At 31.2% G+C, this 16,402-nt stretch overlaps 1 protein-coding gene and 3 non-coding genes across 4 annotated transcripts; 3 read left to right on the top strand and 1 right to left on the bottom strand.

Moving 5' to 3' along the window:
- The first annotated feature begins 1,059 nt into the window (after window positions 1-1,059).
- Window positions 1,060-3,681, top strand: LOC111450835 (ethylene-responsive transcription factor WRI1-like). Its single transcript, XM_023091129.1, has 8 exons — window positions 1,060-1,232; window positions 1,939-2,021; window positions 2,134-2,142; window positions 2,236-2,324; window positions 2,401-2,474; window positions 2,599-2,649; window positions 3,098-3,174; window positions 3,245-3,681. The coding sequence occupies exons 1-8, from the start codon at window positions 1,060-1,062 to the stop codon at window positions 3,679-3,681; spliced, it is 993 nt and encodes a 330-aa protein (XP_022946897.1).
- Window positions 3,682-4,822: 1,141 nt separating this feature from the next.
- Window positions 4,823-4,894, top strand: TRNAD-GUC. The gene has a single exon. It is a non-coding gene; the product is annotated as a tRNA-Asp (tRNA).
- Window positions 4,895-8,747: 3,853 nt separating this feature from the next.
- Window positions 8,748-8,819, bottom strand: TRNAD-GUC. The gene has a single exon. It is a non-coding gene; the product is annotated as a tRNA-Asp (tRNA).
- A 5,879-nt stretch (window positions 8,820-14,698) lies between these two features.
- TRNAD-GUC lies at window positions 14,699-14,770 on the top strand. The gene has a single exon. It is a non-coding gene; the product is annotated as a tRNA-Asp (tRNA).
- The last annotated feature ends 1,632 nt before the right edge of the window (window positions 14,771-16,402 follow it).

Below are 16,402 nucleotides of genomic sequence, written 5' to 3'. Positions count from 1 at the left end.
CATAGGATTAAAGTTTTCAAAAAAAAAAAAAAAAAAAAAAAGAGAAGTTATCAATAGCATCAAGTCGAAGAATAAGAAACAATGCGCGATAAGAAAAGTCTTCGTTCATTCAACAATATTATCAATCGGTCTAGGCTCTTCGGGAGAAGAGAATAGGATAGGCTACTAGTAAAACTTGTTGGATAGGTAAGATAAATTCTTCTACAGTAAGGAATATGCCCATAGAGAAAAAAACAAATTAGTAAATAAGATCGAAAAGTATGAAAGCCGGTCTCAATGATCCGACGGGGCCAAGTAGAAGGGCTGCCGCTCAACAAATCAAAGTTACTACCAGAATAAAAGATTGATCTTCCGCAAAATATCATATAGCATCTTAGTCATGTGTTCTTTAGCAACATTTTACATATCTCAGTTCACTCAACTGAGAAAACTGGTACAAAAAAGTTTTGTCGTTATTAATTTTATCTTAGGTTTGTATTATTCACGATATAATTATAATAAATTAAAATATAATTAATTACAAATTTAGTCGGTCCGTATAATATCGTTTCATTTTCAAATATTAACCATAAACCATTATAGTAGAATCATATATAACTCAAAATTTAAAACACGGTAGGAAATTTTTGAAGTTGAGGAACTTAAAGAGATCGTTATTGTTTCTCGTTTCCAATTTCTTTCTCTAACGTTTTTAAAAATAGAAAAATAAAATTTTCACTAAATTCATTTGAATTCTAAATCAAATTTCAAAAACAAAACGTTACCATTAAAGGTTCAAATCATTTTCAAACAAAGTTGAAACAGTTGATAAAATCATCGATGTGATCGAAGAATAAAGCTGCTGCCAATAAATCTAAACTACTAATTAGACAGATTTGGGGCATCTACTTATGTTAAAAAGACAATTCTTTGAATGACATTGTAATCATCGGAAACATCAAAAGACAAAGTAAGCATAAAAACAAGCTAATTATGAGCTCATCAATCCAGTAACCTATATAAACTCCCAAACCCCCTCCACCTTTTTCTTCATGGAACAGAACTCAAATTGAATTTAATATGGACTTTACAGTTCTAAATTCAGAGTTCTGTTCTTTCAAAACTGATTCCGGGGCCGTCAAGTGCATAAGGAGACGGCGGAGAAGCTGCAAGGGAAGCCGTCAACCACCCAAGTCAGCGGCAGATCAATCCACTACCACAAAAAGAAGCTCCAGGTTTCGTGGAGTTAGCAGGTATTGAGAATATATTCACAACTACTAAAAATAAAATATACCATACAAATCAGGTGTTGGGTTTCATAAGTCAGTTTATATCCGAGCTTGAGTAGAATGTTGAATTTAGAGCGTACACGAGTTGGGTTGGATTAGACAGGAAAAATCTTTTGGACCAACTCGAAAATTTTGGCTGGTTGAGTTGGTGACACGAGCAATTCGAATAGAGTTCAACCTTCTATTTTCGCATTAGATTGAGTTGAGTTGTCATGTTGTTCCTTTTCTTTTATTATTTTCTAGTTAGATTGAGTTAAGTTGGGTTGTCGATTGTCATGTGGTTCTTTTTCTTAAAAAAAAAAAACCATATTTATGGACAACACGTGTGATTATTACATTAATAATAGCTCATAAAGTTCAAATATCAAACATTTACAAGTCAAACACATCATTAGCATATGTTAAAAACGTTAAATACTCTTTATTTTTTAGAAGTAAAGTACGATAGGATAGGGTTGGGTAGGGTTGAATTGTAACTCTATTTTCGGATTAGTCGGGTTGACCTGACCATCAACCCAACCAAAAACATGTCGAACCCTCCAACCAAACTGAATTCTTCGATTTCCCAAAAAAATCAACCCTGGGTTGGGTTGGATAGTCGGAGATGGTTGAGTTATGTGATCATATGAACATTCCTAATTGAGACCATAAGTAAATTAAAAACGAGCAGACATCGATGGACGGGACGTTTTGAAGCTCACTTATGGGACAAAGGGTCATGGAATCCAACACAAAGGAAGAAGGGAAAGCAAGGTAAATTGAGGTTAACTTCATAAATTTGGTGTTTATGGATGGCTAAGCTCATAACTTCTCATGTTTGTGTTGTGATGTGATGATGATCACCCATTTGAAACAAATGGAGCAGTTTATTTAGGTAAGTTTGTTAAAACGCAATTAAATTATATTTAAATATGATTATAAGTATGTAAATAAAAACATGTTATAAACGTGTTTAAATGAAAAATAGGAGCTTATGATGAAGAAGAATCAGCTGCTAGAGCATATGACTTAGCTGCACTCAAATATTGGGGAACCTCCACTTTCACTAATTTTTCGGTACCATTAAATTCTATTTAATTTTCTATTTAAATTATTTAATTTTCTGATTTGTAAGATTGATTATTTTGTGCAGGCATCTGATTATGAGAATGAGATTAAGATAATGAAGAATGTGACAAAGGAGGAATACTTGGCCTCTTTAAGAAGGTAATTAAATCCAATAATTAACAAAAAATAAAACCAATGAGTTATCGAGCTAGACTTCAATTTTATGAGTCTCGATAAGAAAAACTAACGTATAATACATTTTGGTTCCACTCCCTCTTGGTAGGAGAAGCAGTGGTTTCTCTAGAGGTGTATCCAAATATCGAGGAGTTGCGAGGTAATATCACTCAAACGTTTTTTTTTTTATTCCAACGATCCACATCTATTGGAGAGGGAAACGAAGCATTCTTTATAAGAGCATAAGGGTGTGGAAACCTATCACTAGTAGAAGCATTTTAAAATCTTGAGGGGAAGCTCGGAAAAAAAAATCCAGAGAGGACAGTATTTGCTAGCGGTGGGATTGAGCTGTTACAAATAGTATTAAAATCAGACATCAGGCGATAGGTCAGTCATTAAGCCCTGAAGAGGGTGGATTGTGAGATCCCACGTCGATTTCTTTATAAGAGTGTGGAAACCTCTCCCTATTAGATGCGTTTAAAACCTTGAGGGGAAGTCGTTCAAAGAGGACAATATCTACTAGCGGTGGGCTTGGATTGTTATAAAAGAATTCGAACACCTACCCTTCCAGCCGAACAAATTTGAATTGAAGAGAGTCGATTTTGCAGACACCATCACAATGGGAGGTGGGAAGCAAGAATTGGAAGAGTATTTGGCAACAAGTATTTATACCTTGGAACTTACGGTGAGTATTTCAACTCCAAAATTTATTAATTTCCAATGGTTCATAATGGTTAAGCGTTGATAACTTATAGGTACACAAGAGGAGGCAGCGAGGGCATACGACATAGCAGCAATCGAATATAGAGGCCTCAACGCAGTGACCAACTTCGAGTTGAGCAGCTACATAAGGTGGCTTAAGCCAAACCCAATGCAGCCTTCTCCACCATTGTCCTTTTCAATTGATACCAATACTACGAGTAATAACGCATTTATTCCGACCGCCCCACAAACGTCCCCTCGCACAGCGCTTGGCCTTCTCCTCAAGTCGTCCCTCTTCAAACATCTTATGGAGAAGAACGTTGTGAATGTCAATGGAAATGCCGAAATGGAAGAGGAGTACTCCATGGATGAAGGTAGAGCGCTACTCTCCTTTGTTGAACCTAATCCTTACTTGCACTTGCAATATTCATGTCAAGGAACCACCAACTTGTCACTCTCTACCCCTTTTCATTACTCCGCCTTGGCTTGATCTCATATATACAGACGTCATACATTTTAGGCATGTATGTAATGGCTTTTTGAGTGTCTAAAAAAGTATTTTTAAGTGCAAATAAAAATACTTTTGAATACTTGAAAAGTCGTTCATAGTACTTTAATCATTGTGGATGTTTGTATGTCATGTGTAACCATAGTTATATGAAGATTCAACATGGTTTTGGTCTTGGACAAGGGTTTATTTAGTCGGCACACTAAGTTCATGTTTTTTCTCTATCTTTTTTGTACCAACTCTCGATTATTCGAAGTGTAAGATATTTAGTACTCAATTATAGTTTACCATATATATCATATTTGATGTTTTATTACAAAAAAATATCTAGATATTTATCTTCCATTATTGTTTATGTTTACCATAGATATCTTTCCTTTATTGTTTTTTCTCATATATTACTCTTTTCACATTCTTGTAATTTATTTAATTGCAAACAGAGAACTTTCTCACCATTTAGGGGTGGTTTTAGCAAATCTTCTCACTATGCACAAATGTGAACTCACATCAATCAAGACAGGTTCCTTACTAAGATTAGTTGACAACCACTAATGTGATTCTATCTTCCAATAATACTATGTGATTCTATTTTCCGATAATACTATGCAGATCCTCACGCACCAGGATGAGTTCACAATTAGGGGTGAGTTCACAAGTACTCCAACTGTCCCCACATTAGTCACATCTTTCTAGATCTCTAGTTTTAAATTTGGACATAGTAAATGTATAACCTATACATAACCTGCTGTAGTTCACCTACTCGAAGTTGTATTCAACTTATATATATTTTTTTACAGGGTATACTTAAGTTGTAATTAAAATCATTTCATAATTTAAACACTCGGGTTGATTAGAAAAGGTTTGACATCTTCAAAAGTCGGATTGAGATATAAAAAAGAAAAAAACAAATAAATAAATATATAAGCTTCCCACAAAATTAAAAAGGGACTCGATTCACCAAAATAATAATAAATTTATATACAGTACACAAATAGTTCTCGCCTGGCGGGTGACCCGGGTTCGATCCCCGGCAACGGCGTATTTCTTTCTATTTACGTTTGTTAGCTCTAAACGGTTTAATTAATAATTATCTAATAATTCTGTATGGTTAATTGGCAAATGTGTCGTTGTAGTATAGTGGCAAGTAGTCCCGCCTGTCACGCGGGTGACCCGGGTTCGATCCCCGGCAACGGCGCTTTCCTTTCTATCTACATTTTATTAGCTCTAAATTATTTGTTTAATTCTGCAAGTTATATTTTCTGTCGCTCAGTGACCCGGGTTCGATCCCTGGCAACGGCATTTCTTATTTTTTTAAACATTTAGTAGCTCTAAACGGTTCGTTTAATACCTCACGCGCAACTCCTATGAGACAACAAAGTAATTTTATGTATTTATTTACCGGTTTTTGTGATGTGATTTTTTCTTTTAAAAAATAAATTAATAAATTTGCTTTAAATTATTTATTATCATTAATTATATAATCATACAATTTAAATGAACAACAAAGGTATGAATTATGTAACTCTTTCTGTCCAATACTTGAATTTAGTTTTTATTCATATTTTTAATGTAACATTGATTTCAGATTTTTTATATATTAAGTTTACTTAATAGAAATTTAAAAGTTAATAAATTGAATAATTTAATAGAAAAATAAAAATAGGAAAATGAAAAGTCATCAATTTTAGTAATTTATATCATCACTTTTGTATGTCTTCTTGTTTGTAAATGGTAAATATGCATACTTATTATACAATTTTTTTAATTAAAAAAAAATCTTGTTTTACTTGAAAGAAAATTGTGAAGGAGATTTTTTTTTTTTCAATAATTATATCAAAAAACATAATTTATCAGTACAACTCTAAGTCTACAGGAAAGAGACACATAGTTTAACGAAGGAAAAGTGATTAATTAAATAGTTTAATTAATTAATATTGTAGGAGGCTTGAATAATTTACTAAATTCGTTCAATAAGATCTACTCATTGAAGCTTATAATCTGAATACCTAACCACATAAACTAAGATGTGGAGTTTTTTTTATGTTGGTTTATTGTCTGTCTTATCCATTGAAATGTTATGAGTTGAGCTATTTAACTCATGACTTGGAATTGACTATTGTGGTCTTCACGTCGAAAAAATGGAGAAATTATTTGTATGATTTGAGGATTCAAATTTGCACCGATAATAAATGCTTGAAATATTTATTTATTAAGAAGTGAGCCAACAACGATAGCTAAAGTTGGTCAGAGTTATAATGTGAAAGTACTGTATAATCTTAGTAAGCTCAACGTAACTGTTGATGTTTTTAGTAGAAAGACGACACATACCTGATATGTTATTATTGAGTAAGTTAATTAGAAGCGGATGGTTATTAGGTAACACCATAGCTAGCACAATTAACTAACATTGACACAACATTGATTAAGTCTCAAGGGAAAGCTTCTTATCTATCTCTTGTCATGTAAAGGGAAAGCTTCTTACCTATCTCTTGTCATGTAGTAGGTAGAAACTAAGGGTCGGGCGCCAAGATAGGGACCTCATGCTTTTTGTGACCTCTGAGTGTTCCTCGATGGAAGTGCAAAAATTTGTTAATGGAATTCATCATGGGCTTACCTACAGCCGTGAAATGTTACTCTGTAATTTTACTTATTGTAGACCGGTTGACTAGTTTCATGCACTTTATACTAGAAAAACCTACATATTGGATCGGTGAGCACAATTGTACTTGAAAGAAATTACTGTTCAAATGGCACCATTTGAAACTTGGTATGATAAAAAGATGTCGTTCACTTGTACTCTAAGATATAGTGTGAGAACTTCAATTATTAAGACATGAGTTAGTTCAGTTCAATAGTGTAGCAGTTTAAACGATTAAACATGAAACATAACTTGTGCAAAATGTTTAAATGTATACGCTAATTTTTGAGAAAAATGTTCGGGATTTATTATGTGTGGTCATAGTTCCTCTGAGATAGGTGTTGAGGCCAAACAAGTAAAAAAGTGAACGAAGGCAATCACGAATTTTTTTTTAATCTTTCTGCTGTATGAGATATACTATCCGTATATAATAAGCAAAAAGGCTTAAGATCCGTCACATGAAGTGAAATTATATGACATTACATAATCGTAGGAATTTAAACTATGAGAACAGATTTAATTGAATCTTCATTTATGACGTTAAAAACTACATAACAAGGACATTGCTCTAAAAGTGAAAGCGTGAATTGATAGATGACACTGTCAACCATATTCACATGAGATTACAATACATTCGGGAGAATATACTACACGTTTGCTTTGCTTCGAATGAAAAATTTGGTGAAGTGGAGGGGTATTTACACATTGTTTAGCCTTTACTATAAAACGAGTGTCGATGTGTTTGTTGTTGTACATGAAACACTGAATTCTCATCAATGAAATTGTAGATTTATTGTCAACGTACAGAGTTACCAGCTTTAGCGCACTTTCAATCACTTTTCTCAACAAGCTTCTTAACCACAACACTTTCACTTAAACTCGGCTTCACGGGAAGATAATGTCACTGTTTGCTGCTTTTGAGATTGAAAAGTGATCACATTTTCATGGAGATAAAACACCATTGATGCAATGCCTTTTCTATTGTCAACTAAGTCAGTAACAGTAAAATTGACTAGTTCATTAGGTCTTATCCCTCTTTGATACTTCAGTCCATAGCTTGTGGTTCCTTTACATAGCGAATAATGTGTCTGACCACTTGATGATGCATTACAATAGGCTTTTCCATGTACCTACCTACTCACCATTTTGACAACCTACGCTATGAAAGATCGGGACGAATATGAGTCAAGTACCTTAGACTTTGAATGACGAGCCTATATTTGGTGGAATTTACCAAGTTTTCTTCAACGTTTTTTTTTTTTCAAGTTGTAACTTTGCTTCTATAGGATACTTGGTCGGGTTGTAGTCTTCCATCTTAAATTGTTGCAACATCTTTTTAGCCTAGGTCATTTGATTTAGCACGATGCAATATTTCTTCTAACCACCTCAATATTGAGGTAGTACGTGAGTAACCAGAGGTCAGTGATCTCAAATTATTTCATCATTTGCTGCATGAACTCTTTGATTTCTTCAACATTTGTACTAGTGACAATCAAGTCATTAACGTACACACCAAATATGAGTGCTTCAGCTCCATGACTTATTGTATACACTGCTTGCTCTTGCAAGCACTTCGTGAAGTTGAGACTCTTCAAGCTCTTGTCTAGTCATATGTTTTACGCCCTTGGTGTTTGTAGTAAATCATAAAGGGCCTTTGACAACTTGTACATTTGTGTTCTTCGATTTTGATGATGAAACTTTCAAGTTGGACAACGTATATTTTTTCTTGGAGCTCACCATTTAAGAATGTTATTTTGACGCCTAAGTAATGAACCTCCTACCCGTGTTGAGCTGTGAGGGCAAGAATCAATCTCCTTGGTGTAAAGACTTCATCAAAATCAACTTCCTCCCACTCATGTTCTTTGTGCTCGATGGCATTTCTTTTACTATTGTTCTTCATCTTAAACACCCACTTTAAACTGATGGCCTTGTGATCGAGTAGTAAGTCGATGAGTGCCCACATCTTGTTTTCTCCATGGCTTCAAATTCCTTTTGCATAACCTCCTGCCATACTATCTTAATTGTTGCCTCACAATAAGTTGTCGGCTCATCGGGATCAACCTCTTCTTTTAGTGTGTCTGCTATGAGTGTGAGGACAAAATTATTATTATTTTTTTCCTAGGTTTCTTAAAAGTTTCCTAGGGCAATTTCTTGAAACAATGTTGGTTGTTTATTTAAATTGTATAATTATATAATTATTGATAATAAATAATTTTATGGAATTTAATTAATTAATTTTTTAAAAGAAAAATCACATCAGAAAAACCAAACCACAGTTCCTTCAAAAGTAAATAAATAAATACATAAAATTACTTGTTGGCCACCTGACTTACCCACGTGTCTCAAAGGAGTTGCACTTAATGTATTAAACGAACCGTTTTGAGCTAAATGATAAATAAAAAGAAGGAAGCGCCGTTGCCGGGGATCGAACCCGGGTCACCCGCGTGACAGGCGGGAATACTTACCACTATACTACAACGACGCATGCGTTCATAAAATATGAGCTCATTTTTCTAGATTGTTTCCTACATATCTTTTTTTCAAAATTTTCTTCACCTCATATTTGCTTTTATTCCTTCCTTATCTATTTTTTTCATTTCAATCCTCGGGATCGACTTATTCTACCATACATAAGAGTGCAACGCTAGATCTATAGATTTGTAGGTTTATAAAGCCCTCTTGCAAGCTCACATAAGTGTTTATAACTAATTTAAAATTAAAACTGAGTCACATATGATCATCTTTCGAATTATAAATGTTCTTTGTTAATGAATTTTTTACACTCACATGTCTTGATTTGCACGATTTAGATCAAATCATTTATAACAATTAAAAAGTGAGTCGTATCAACAGACATCCTATCTTGTTCATATGCTATAGACCTTTTAGTTCTCATTTAAACAACCACTCCTCAAAATTACATAATTTCTTTTTTCATGGGATAATATTACATTAAAAATAAAATTACTAAAAATTAAATAATTAATTACAATATTTTAGGACATAAATCTCAGAAGTAATAACACTGAATCATACTTTAGTCAATTTTTAACTTCTTTTAAGTGTACAAATATTTCAAGCTTTTATCGAAGGTGTATATCTGAATCCTCACACCATATAAACAGTGCATCTATATTTTCAAATGAAGATCGTAATGGACTATTTTAAGCCATGGCATAAAAGTAATTCAATTCATAACTCTTCAGAGAAGTTATCATAGCACACAACTTAAGCTCTTACCTAATACATCACTATACACTACAACAACAACAAAAAAAAAAAAAAAAAAATTGTTCGTCTTGTACCCCTAGCACCCGGGCTTTTCAAAGCTCCTCTCACAAGCTTTGCTCAATGGGAACGTTTCCCCTTACAAATCATTAGAGTAAGAGGCGTCACAATTCATTGTAAAGTCATACAAAAAATATATATATTAATAGTTAGTCAACCTAAGAAAATTTCACACTCAGTTACATTGGTTGGACGTGACCGTTCCATTACAATCTTCACTTTAGTGGGTCTAGTGTGATACTTTCTCTTGAATCGATATGTCCTAGAAAAAATACTTACAAAACTTCCACTTTGCGAGATTAATAAACAACTTGTCTGAACTCAACACATTTAAAATATCTCGAAAATGAGTTTCATGCTCCATATTAATCTTAGAATGCACAAAGATATTGTCGATAAACATTATCACAAATCAATATATTTGAATATCTAAATATTTGGATATAATATCATATTTAAATATCATAAGATATCTCAACATATATTTAACTCATTTGAATCTCATTAAAATTTCAAATATATATTTATAATTAATGTATCTAACCTATATTAATTATTTTAACATTTAACCTATCAAATACAATAAATAATTTTTTTCGTTTATGTTCAATGTATCTAATATATTAAATTTTAATTTAAACCCTTCAAATTAAATATCTTTCTTCATTTATATAGATATTAATTTCAATGCTTCAAATTAAATATATTTTTTTTCTATTTTCAACGCAGTTTAACTATTTGATGTTAGTATGAGTTTGCAAGAGGGTTTTATGGACCTACAGATCTATAGATCTAGTGCTGCACTCTTATGCACTGCAAGACAGCTTGTATCGATAGATATAATCATTACGAACAAGTCGATCTTTCACGAAAATTGAAACGAAAAAATTAGATAAGAAAGGAATAAAAAGCAAATATGAGGTAAAGAAAATTTTGAAAAAAAGATATGTAGGGTAGTATCTCGAGTTCTTATTTTGTTTGTTTGTTGCAACTAAACCTTTAAAGTTCTAACCGTCGTAGTATAGTGGTAAGTATTCTCGCCTGTCACGCGGGTGACCCTGGTTCGATCCCCGGCAACGGCCTTTGAGACACGTGGGAATAATTTTATGTATTTATTTACTTTTGAATGAAACTGTGGTTTGGTTTTTCTGATGTGATTTTTTTCTTTTAAAAATTAATTAATTAAATTGCAAAAAATTGTTTATTATCAATAATTATATAATTATACAATTTAAATAAACAACAAAGGTATGAATTAAACAACATTGTTTCAAGAAATTGAACGTGAATATAATCAACTACACCCATTAATAAACTTTAAGAAAATTGTGAAGGATATAAAGATCCTATAAAATCCTCAAATTTGTTGAAAAATTAGAAAATGTGAGATTTTTTTTATTCAATTAACTGTATTTCATGGTCATACGGCTAAGAAGACATCTAAGAAAACCCGTTTCAAATGACATATTACGAGAAAAAATAAATTTTTAAAATTTGTAATGATATTGCATATAGCGTTTGCTAATGACCTTCGTTGCTTATGAAATTTTGTTGGATGGTCTAATACTTTATTATAAGAATTTATGAAAATCTTCTATGGACATATGAGTATGTTCCGGGCATAAATCAAATATATGAGTAAATGATCAAAATACCTCTACTATGTCCAAATGTCGGTTAATGGCCTAAATGAACTCCAAATATTTTAAAATGTATGAAGCCAAATTATAATTTTATTAATGACGATGCTTGATTTGAAAGTGATTGAATTTTTTTTAGGGCATAAACCATGATTTGGTAAAAAATGATGAAAATGCCCCTAATGCCTATCTTGTATTATGAATGATTTATGCATATGTATGTTGAGATGATAGACATAGATTAAGGTTTATGAACAGGTTCATGGTATCCACCGACCATGTGACCTAGTAGGTCTCCTATGGAAAGTGGAATATGACCCGGACTAGTGTCATGCATTGTGTATGGAGTGGAAATGGATAGCCCAGTGAGATCCATTCTCCTTTATCCCATGATGACCAAGTGCATAAATTAGGGCTCGACGTCAAATTGACCAAGTATCATGACTTGGACTTAAAACATAAACCATGTTAAGTTTTTTGTGAAATTATAGAACATAATACCTTAGCATCCACCATGGACACGATTAAGAGTCTACAAGTAGGCTACTTAATGAGTATTATACTCGCTCAAGTTCTTATATGTTTTTATGTTGCAACTAGAACTTGGTCGAGGATGGAAGTGGATCTGGAGCAGGTGCTATAGAGATTTAAACCTAGAATCTCCAATAATTTGTGTCATTTCGTTAGGCGATTTTGAATTCCATTCCTCTATTGTATTTAAACTTGAATTTTAATTTGTATAATGCAAATATATAATGAAAGTATGTTTTATGTATTAAAATTTCTTTTTAAAAAGCAAAAAAAAATTATTGTGTACTTTTACCCCGTCCAATCTTCCTCAGTTTACGATCCATATTTTGGAGAGTCTAAAAAATCAGGACAGGACATGCATAATCTTCACACAATAACTTAATGGCCCTACAAAACGTATGCATCTAGGACGCTACCTTAGCACAACCAACTCGTGATGCTACACCCCACATACCCATAATGTTTACTATTAAAGATTAATTAACAATCCTTTAATAGTCTCGAGGAAGGTATTTGAATACCCATTAAAGGTATCCATTAATATAAAATCTGAAATCTATATGGCATTAAAATTTTGAAGAAAGAATAAATAATAAAGTGAAAGTATTGGATAGAAAAAGTATTTAAATTCTATAATTTATGATAATAAATAATTTAAAGAAATTTCATCAATTTATTAGAAAAAATCACTACTATTATTCATTTATTTGTTTTATTGTTTTTATATCTCAATCCAACTCTTTCATTAATTTTATTTTGAGTTATTAAAAAGTTTGAACACATTTGTCTAAATTATGAAAGGATTAAATCCACAATTTGTTTAGACCAAAACAAACCATCTTAATGAAAGATTTTTTTTACTACATATCTTATTTTAAATTTTCTACCTCATATTTGCTTTTATTTCTTCCTTATTTAATTTTCATTAACACTAAAAAGTTTAATTCAGTTGAAACAAAAAAAATTTGAAAGGTTTAAATTATTAGATATTTTAAAAATATAAATAAATAAAATATATTTAATTCCGTCTCTTGACACGATATGTCCGAGAAAGAATACCTCTAGAACTTTTACTTTGAGAGCTTAATAAACCCTTGATCTTACGCTCTTTTTATTATATTTTCTAAGTCTATTCTACAAAAATAACATACATGGATGTATATAGCCTTAGAGTGAAAGAGTGAAAGAGTGAAACCCTTGACCTTACATGAGCATTTCAGAGTTTCTAACTTCCTACTTTATAACCATAATTAGCCACGGTATAAATGTAACCTAAAAAAAAACTTAAAATACATTAAATAAACATCATGAATCTAGTTTTTAATTATCGGTAAAAAAAAAAAAATAAATAAATTGTAACCATAAAAATGAACGATAAATGAAGTGGGATTCTTTTTAATGTGACATTAACATTGTAAAATATTGTTGCAAAAGCAAGAGATGAAAACACAAAAGAACTCACAACACTCACTAACATGTTTACACTCAAGTTTAAGTTGATGACGTATGCACTCAATTTTGAGAAAACACTACGATTCTCAATACCATCTCTCAAATATATTATGTGGTGAAGCCAAGTCAACTTGCAATCTAATAAACGTAGTAACACGCTTTGATTACAAGAAACCAATCGAGTTAGCGTGTTTCTTCGATGTATTTTATAATTTTTATTTACTTTAAGGTTACATTTACATAGTGGCTAATTACAGTACATAGTGGCTAATTGAGGCGACATAAAGCCATATATATTATTCGGTAAAACCGACTTGAAATATAGTAAAAAAGTATTTTTGTGTTCTTTTAGTGAAGGATTAAACTTGTTTTCAATCATACGTAGTTTAAGTTGCATATTTAAAATAATTCAAGCTGATATTATCGATCTTACTTGTGTAAGTAAATCGAATCTCAAGCCATAGTTCTTATCATAAGATAATCCAAAGGTTTCCTTATCAAATTATTTTATTTTTTATACTTCTAATATATTTAATATATTGAGATATTTTATGAAATTTGAATATTTTTAAATATTTTTCAAATAATATATTAAATTCTATTTAAATATCATATAATATATGAATAAATGTTTAACTAATTTGAATTTTATTCTAATTTTAAATATACATTTTCAATTAAATGTATCTAAGATACATTACTTATATTAATATTTAACGTATCAAATACAATAGATAAAATCTTACTCTTTTAGGTTTAATAAATCTGATAATAAATTTAAATTAAACACTTAAAATTAAATATATTTCTCCATTAACGTAAATATATTTTTCTTTATTGCATTTAATATAAACAATATATTAAATATTAATTTAAATCATTTAAATCAAATATATTTTTATCTTTTATATTTTTAATATATCTGATATATTAAAATAATTTCAAATTTTATCTTTCAACTAAATTAATTAATTTTTTTTTTCTTTTTATTACCGAAAGTTTGCAAGAGAATTTTATGAACAAACCCATCTAAAGATCTAGAGTTCAGTAGGATAAATGGTATAAATTGATATAACCATTACGAATAAGTCGATCCTTCACAAGAATTAAAACGAAAAAAATTAAATAAAGACGGAATAAAAGTAAATATGAAGTAAAGATATGAAGTGAAAAATCTAGTAGGTTGAGCTCTTTATTTTAATTAATAACAGAACTCTTATTCTGGTCTAAAAAAATTATGAATCGGGTCGGGTTGATGAAGAAATATAACCCGAAGAAATATGTTGAAGCCAATTCATAAACTTTTTAATAAGAGAAAATAAAATAAATGAAAGCTTGGACCTCTTCAAACTGGGATCAAGATAAAAAACGAATAAAGCAAATGAATAAATAAGGTTTTTGCCCACACTAATAGAAGAAATTATTTAATGTACAGAAATTTAACAAATCGGTCGTTGTAGTATAGTGGTAAGTATTCCCGCCTGTCACGCGGGTGACCCGGGTTCGATCCCCGGCAACGGCGTTTTTTTTCTTTTCTTTTCTTTTTGACATTTATGCTCAAAACGGTCCGTTTAATAGATTAAGTGCAACTCCTTTAAGAGAACAAGTAATTTTATGTATTTATTTACTAGTTTTTTCTTTTAAAAAATAAATTAATAATTTTTTTTTAAAATTATTCATTATCAATAATTATATAATTATACAATTTAGGTATGAATTATGTAACTTTTTCTATCCAATATTTATTCTTTGTTCATCTATAAACAACCCTATTGGTGATAACATGTCTATACAAATTGCTGACCTTGATGCTGAATCAATTGAGAAAGCAAAATTTTTGAGATGATATGAAAATTATAATCCAAATCATCTAGTTAGGTGGGTCATAGACTATCCAATTAGGAATTTCCGATATAAAAGGAGAAGGTTAGGAAAAATGGAAAAGACACGAGAATCTTTTGGTGCTGTCAAATTAGAGGGCATGAGTAGCAGAACCCTAATTAATCCGGTTGTTGGTAGAAGAAGGAAAAGAAGACAAAAAAAAAAAATGATAGATTAGGATAAAGAGATGGCCAAGAGAGCTCAAAGAAGAGAACACTGTCTAATCCTTTGCTCTCTTCCTCTTATTTTATCAATTTTACATGATTAAGAGGTTGATTCCTTTCTTTAAATCCGTTTGTATGGAGATAAACCTTCCAGAAGAGGCAGGAGAATTTTATGTAGTTCAACTATGTTGACCGCGTGATTTTAGTTTATTAAAAAATTGTTATTAATGATTTACATTGTTGTTTAGTTGGCGATTTTACATACATAGTTGTTCTCTTATTCCATCAAACAGTGGAAATCAAGGAAATTATACTCGTAGGTAATCGATGGGTTAAAAATAATTTTCTTCTAAAGCCTTCTTAATAGAAATTACAAAATGATTATGGAAGTAATCATCCTTCAAAGTGTACTTGGGAATCCGTTAAACGGAGCTCAAATCTAAATTTTGTTTAGATAGTTTAAACTCATGACCTTAAAAACTCACCTAATTTTCAGCCACAACAAGTAATTAAAAAAAAAAAAAAAAACAATAAGATCTTACTTGATAGTTGCACTTATTCTTATAAATTTTATACCATTTTACTATATACCTTCCCATTTACAACACACGGGTCTTATCCTACATTTCCATTTACCTTTGTCTATGTCTTGACCTCATACTCGAGTCATGATTATCTTTAAAAACATAAAAGACGGAGTAAAAAGGATGGTAAAAATTTTCACGTTTAAAAAAATATATAAATATATTTTATTTATAAATTTAAAATACACTTTGAATACATTGGGCCGGGTAAGCAAAAAATTATGAATATTAAAACAGTTGTAACACCGGGTGACTCTATATGACATTTGCTCTGGATCCACTTCCATCCTCAACCAACTCCATGTCACCTTAAAAACATGAGAGAAAGGGAATTAGTACAAAGAATGAGTAAGTAGTAGGCTCTTACTTGTGTCCTTAGAGTGTGCTAGGGTACCATGCTCTTTCTTGACTTGTTCCTATTCTTATCCTGAGAACTTAAGCCCTTAGTTGTTGCTTTTGAGTTCTTGTCATGGTCTTATCCAAGGATCGTGGTCCAGGTTTTTTTTTTTTTTTTTTTTTTTTTTT

The sequence above is a fragment of the Cucurbita moschata genome, unplaced genomic scaffold, assembly GCF_002738365.1.
Source record: "Cucurbita moschata cultivar Rifu unplaced genomic scaffold, Cmos_1.0 Cmo_Scf00012, whole genome shotgun sequence".
Taxonomy (NCBI): Eukaryota; Viridiplantae; Streptophyta; class Magnoliopsida; order Cucurbitales; family Cucurbitaceae; genus Cucurbita; species Cucurbita moschata.
This window is presented reverse-complemented; position numbering and strand designations above follow the sequence as displayed.

What these genes read in the sequence shown, in the direction of transcription:
- LOC111450835 (XM_023091129.1), top strand. Translation starts at nt 1,060, where the DNA reads ATGGACTTTACAGTTCTAAATTCAGAGTTCTGTTCTTTCAAAACTGAT. An exon ending in AGGTTTCGTGGAGTTAGCAG is followed by an intron (nt 1,233 to 1,938) that starts GTATTGAGAATA and finishes AAAAACGAGCAG; the next exon opens with ACATCGATGGACGGGACGTT. An exon ending in CCACTTTCACTAATTTTTCG is followed by an intron (nt 2,325 to 2,400) that starts GTACCATTAAAT and finishes TATTTTGTGCAG; the next exon opens with GCATCTGATTATGAGAATGA.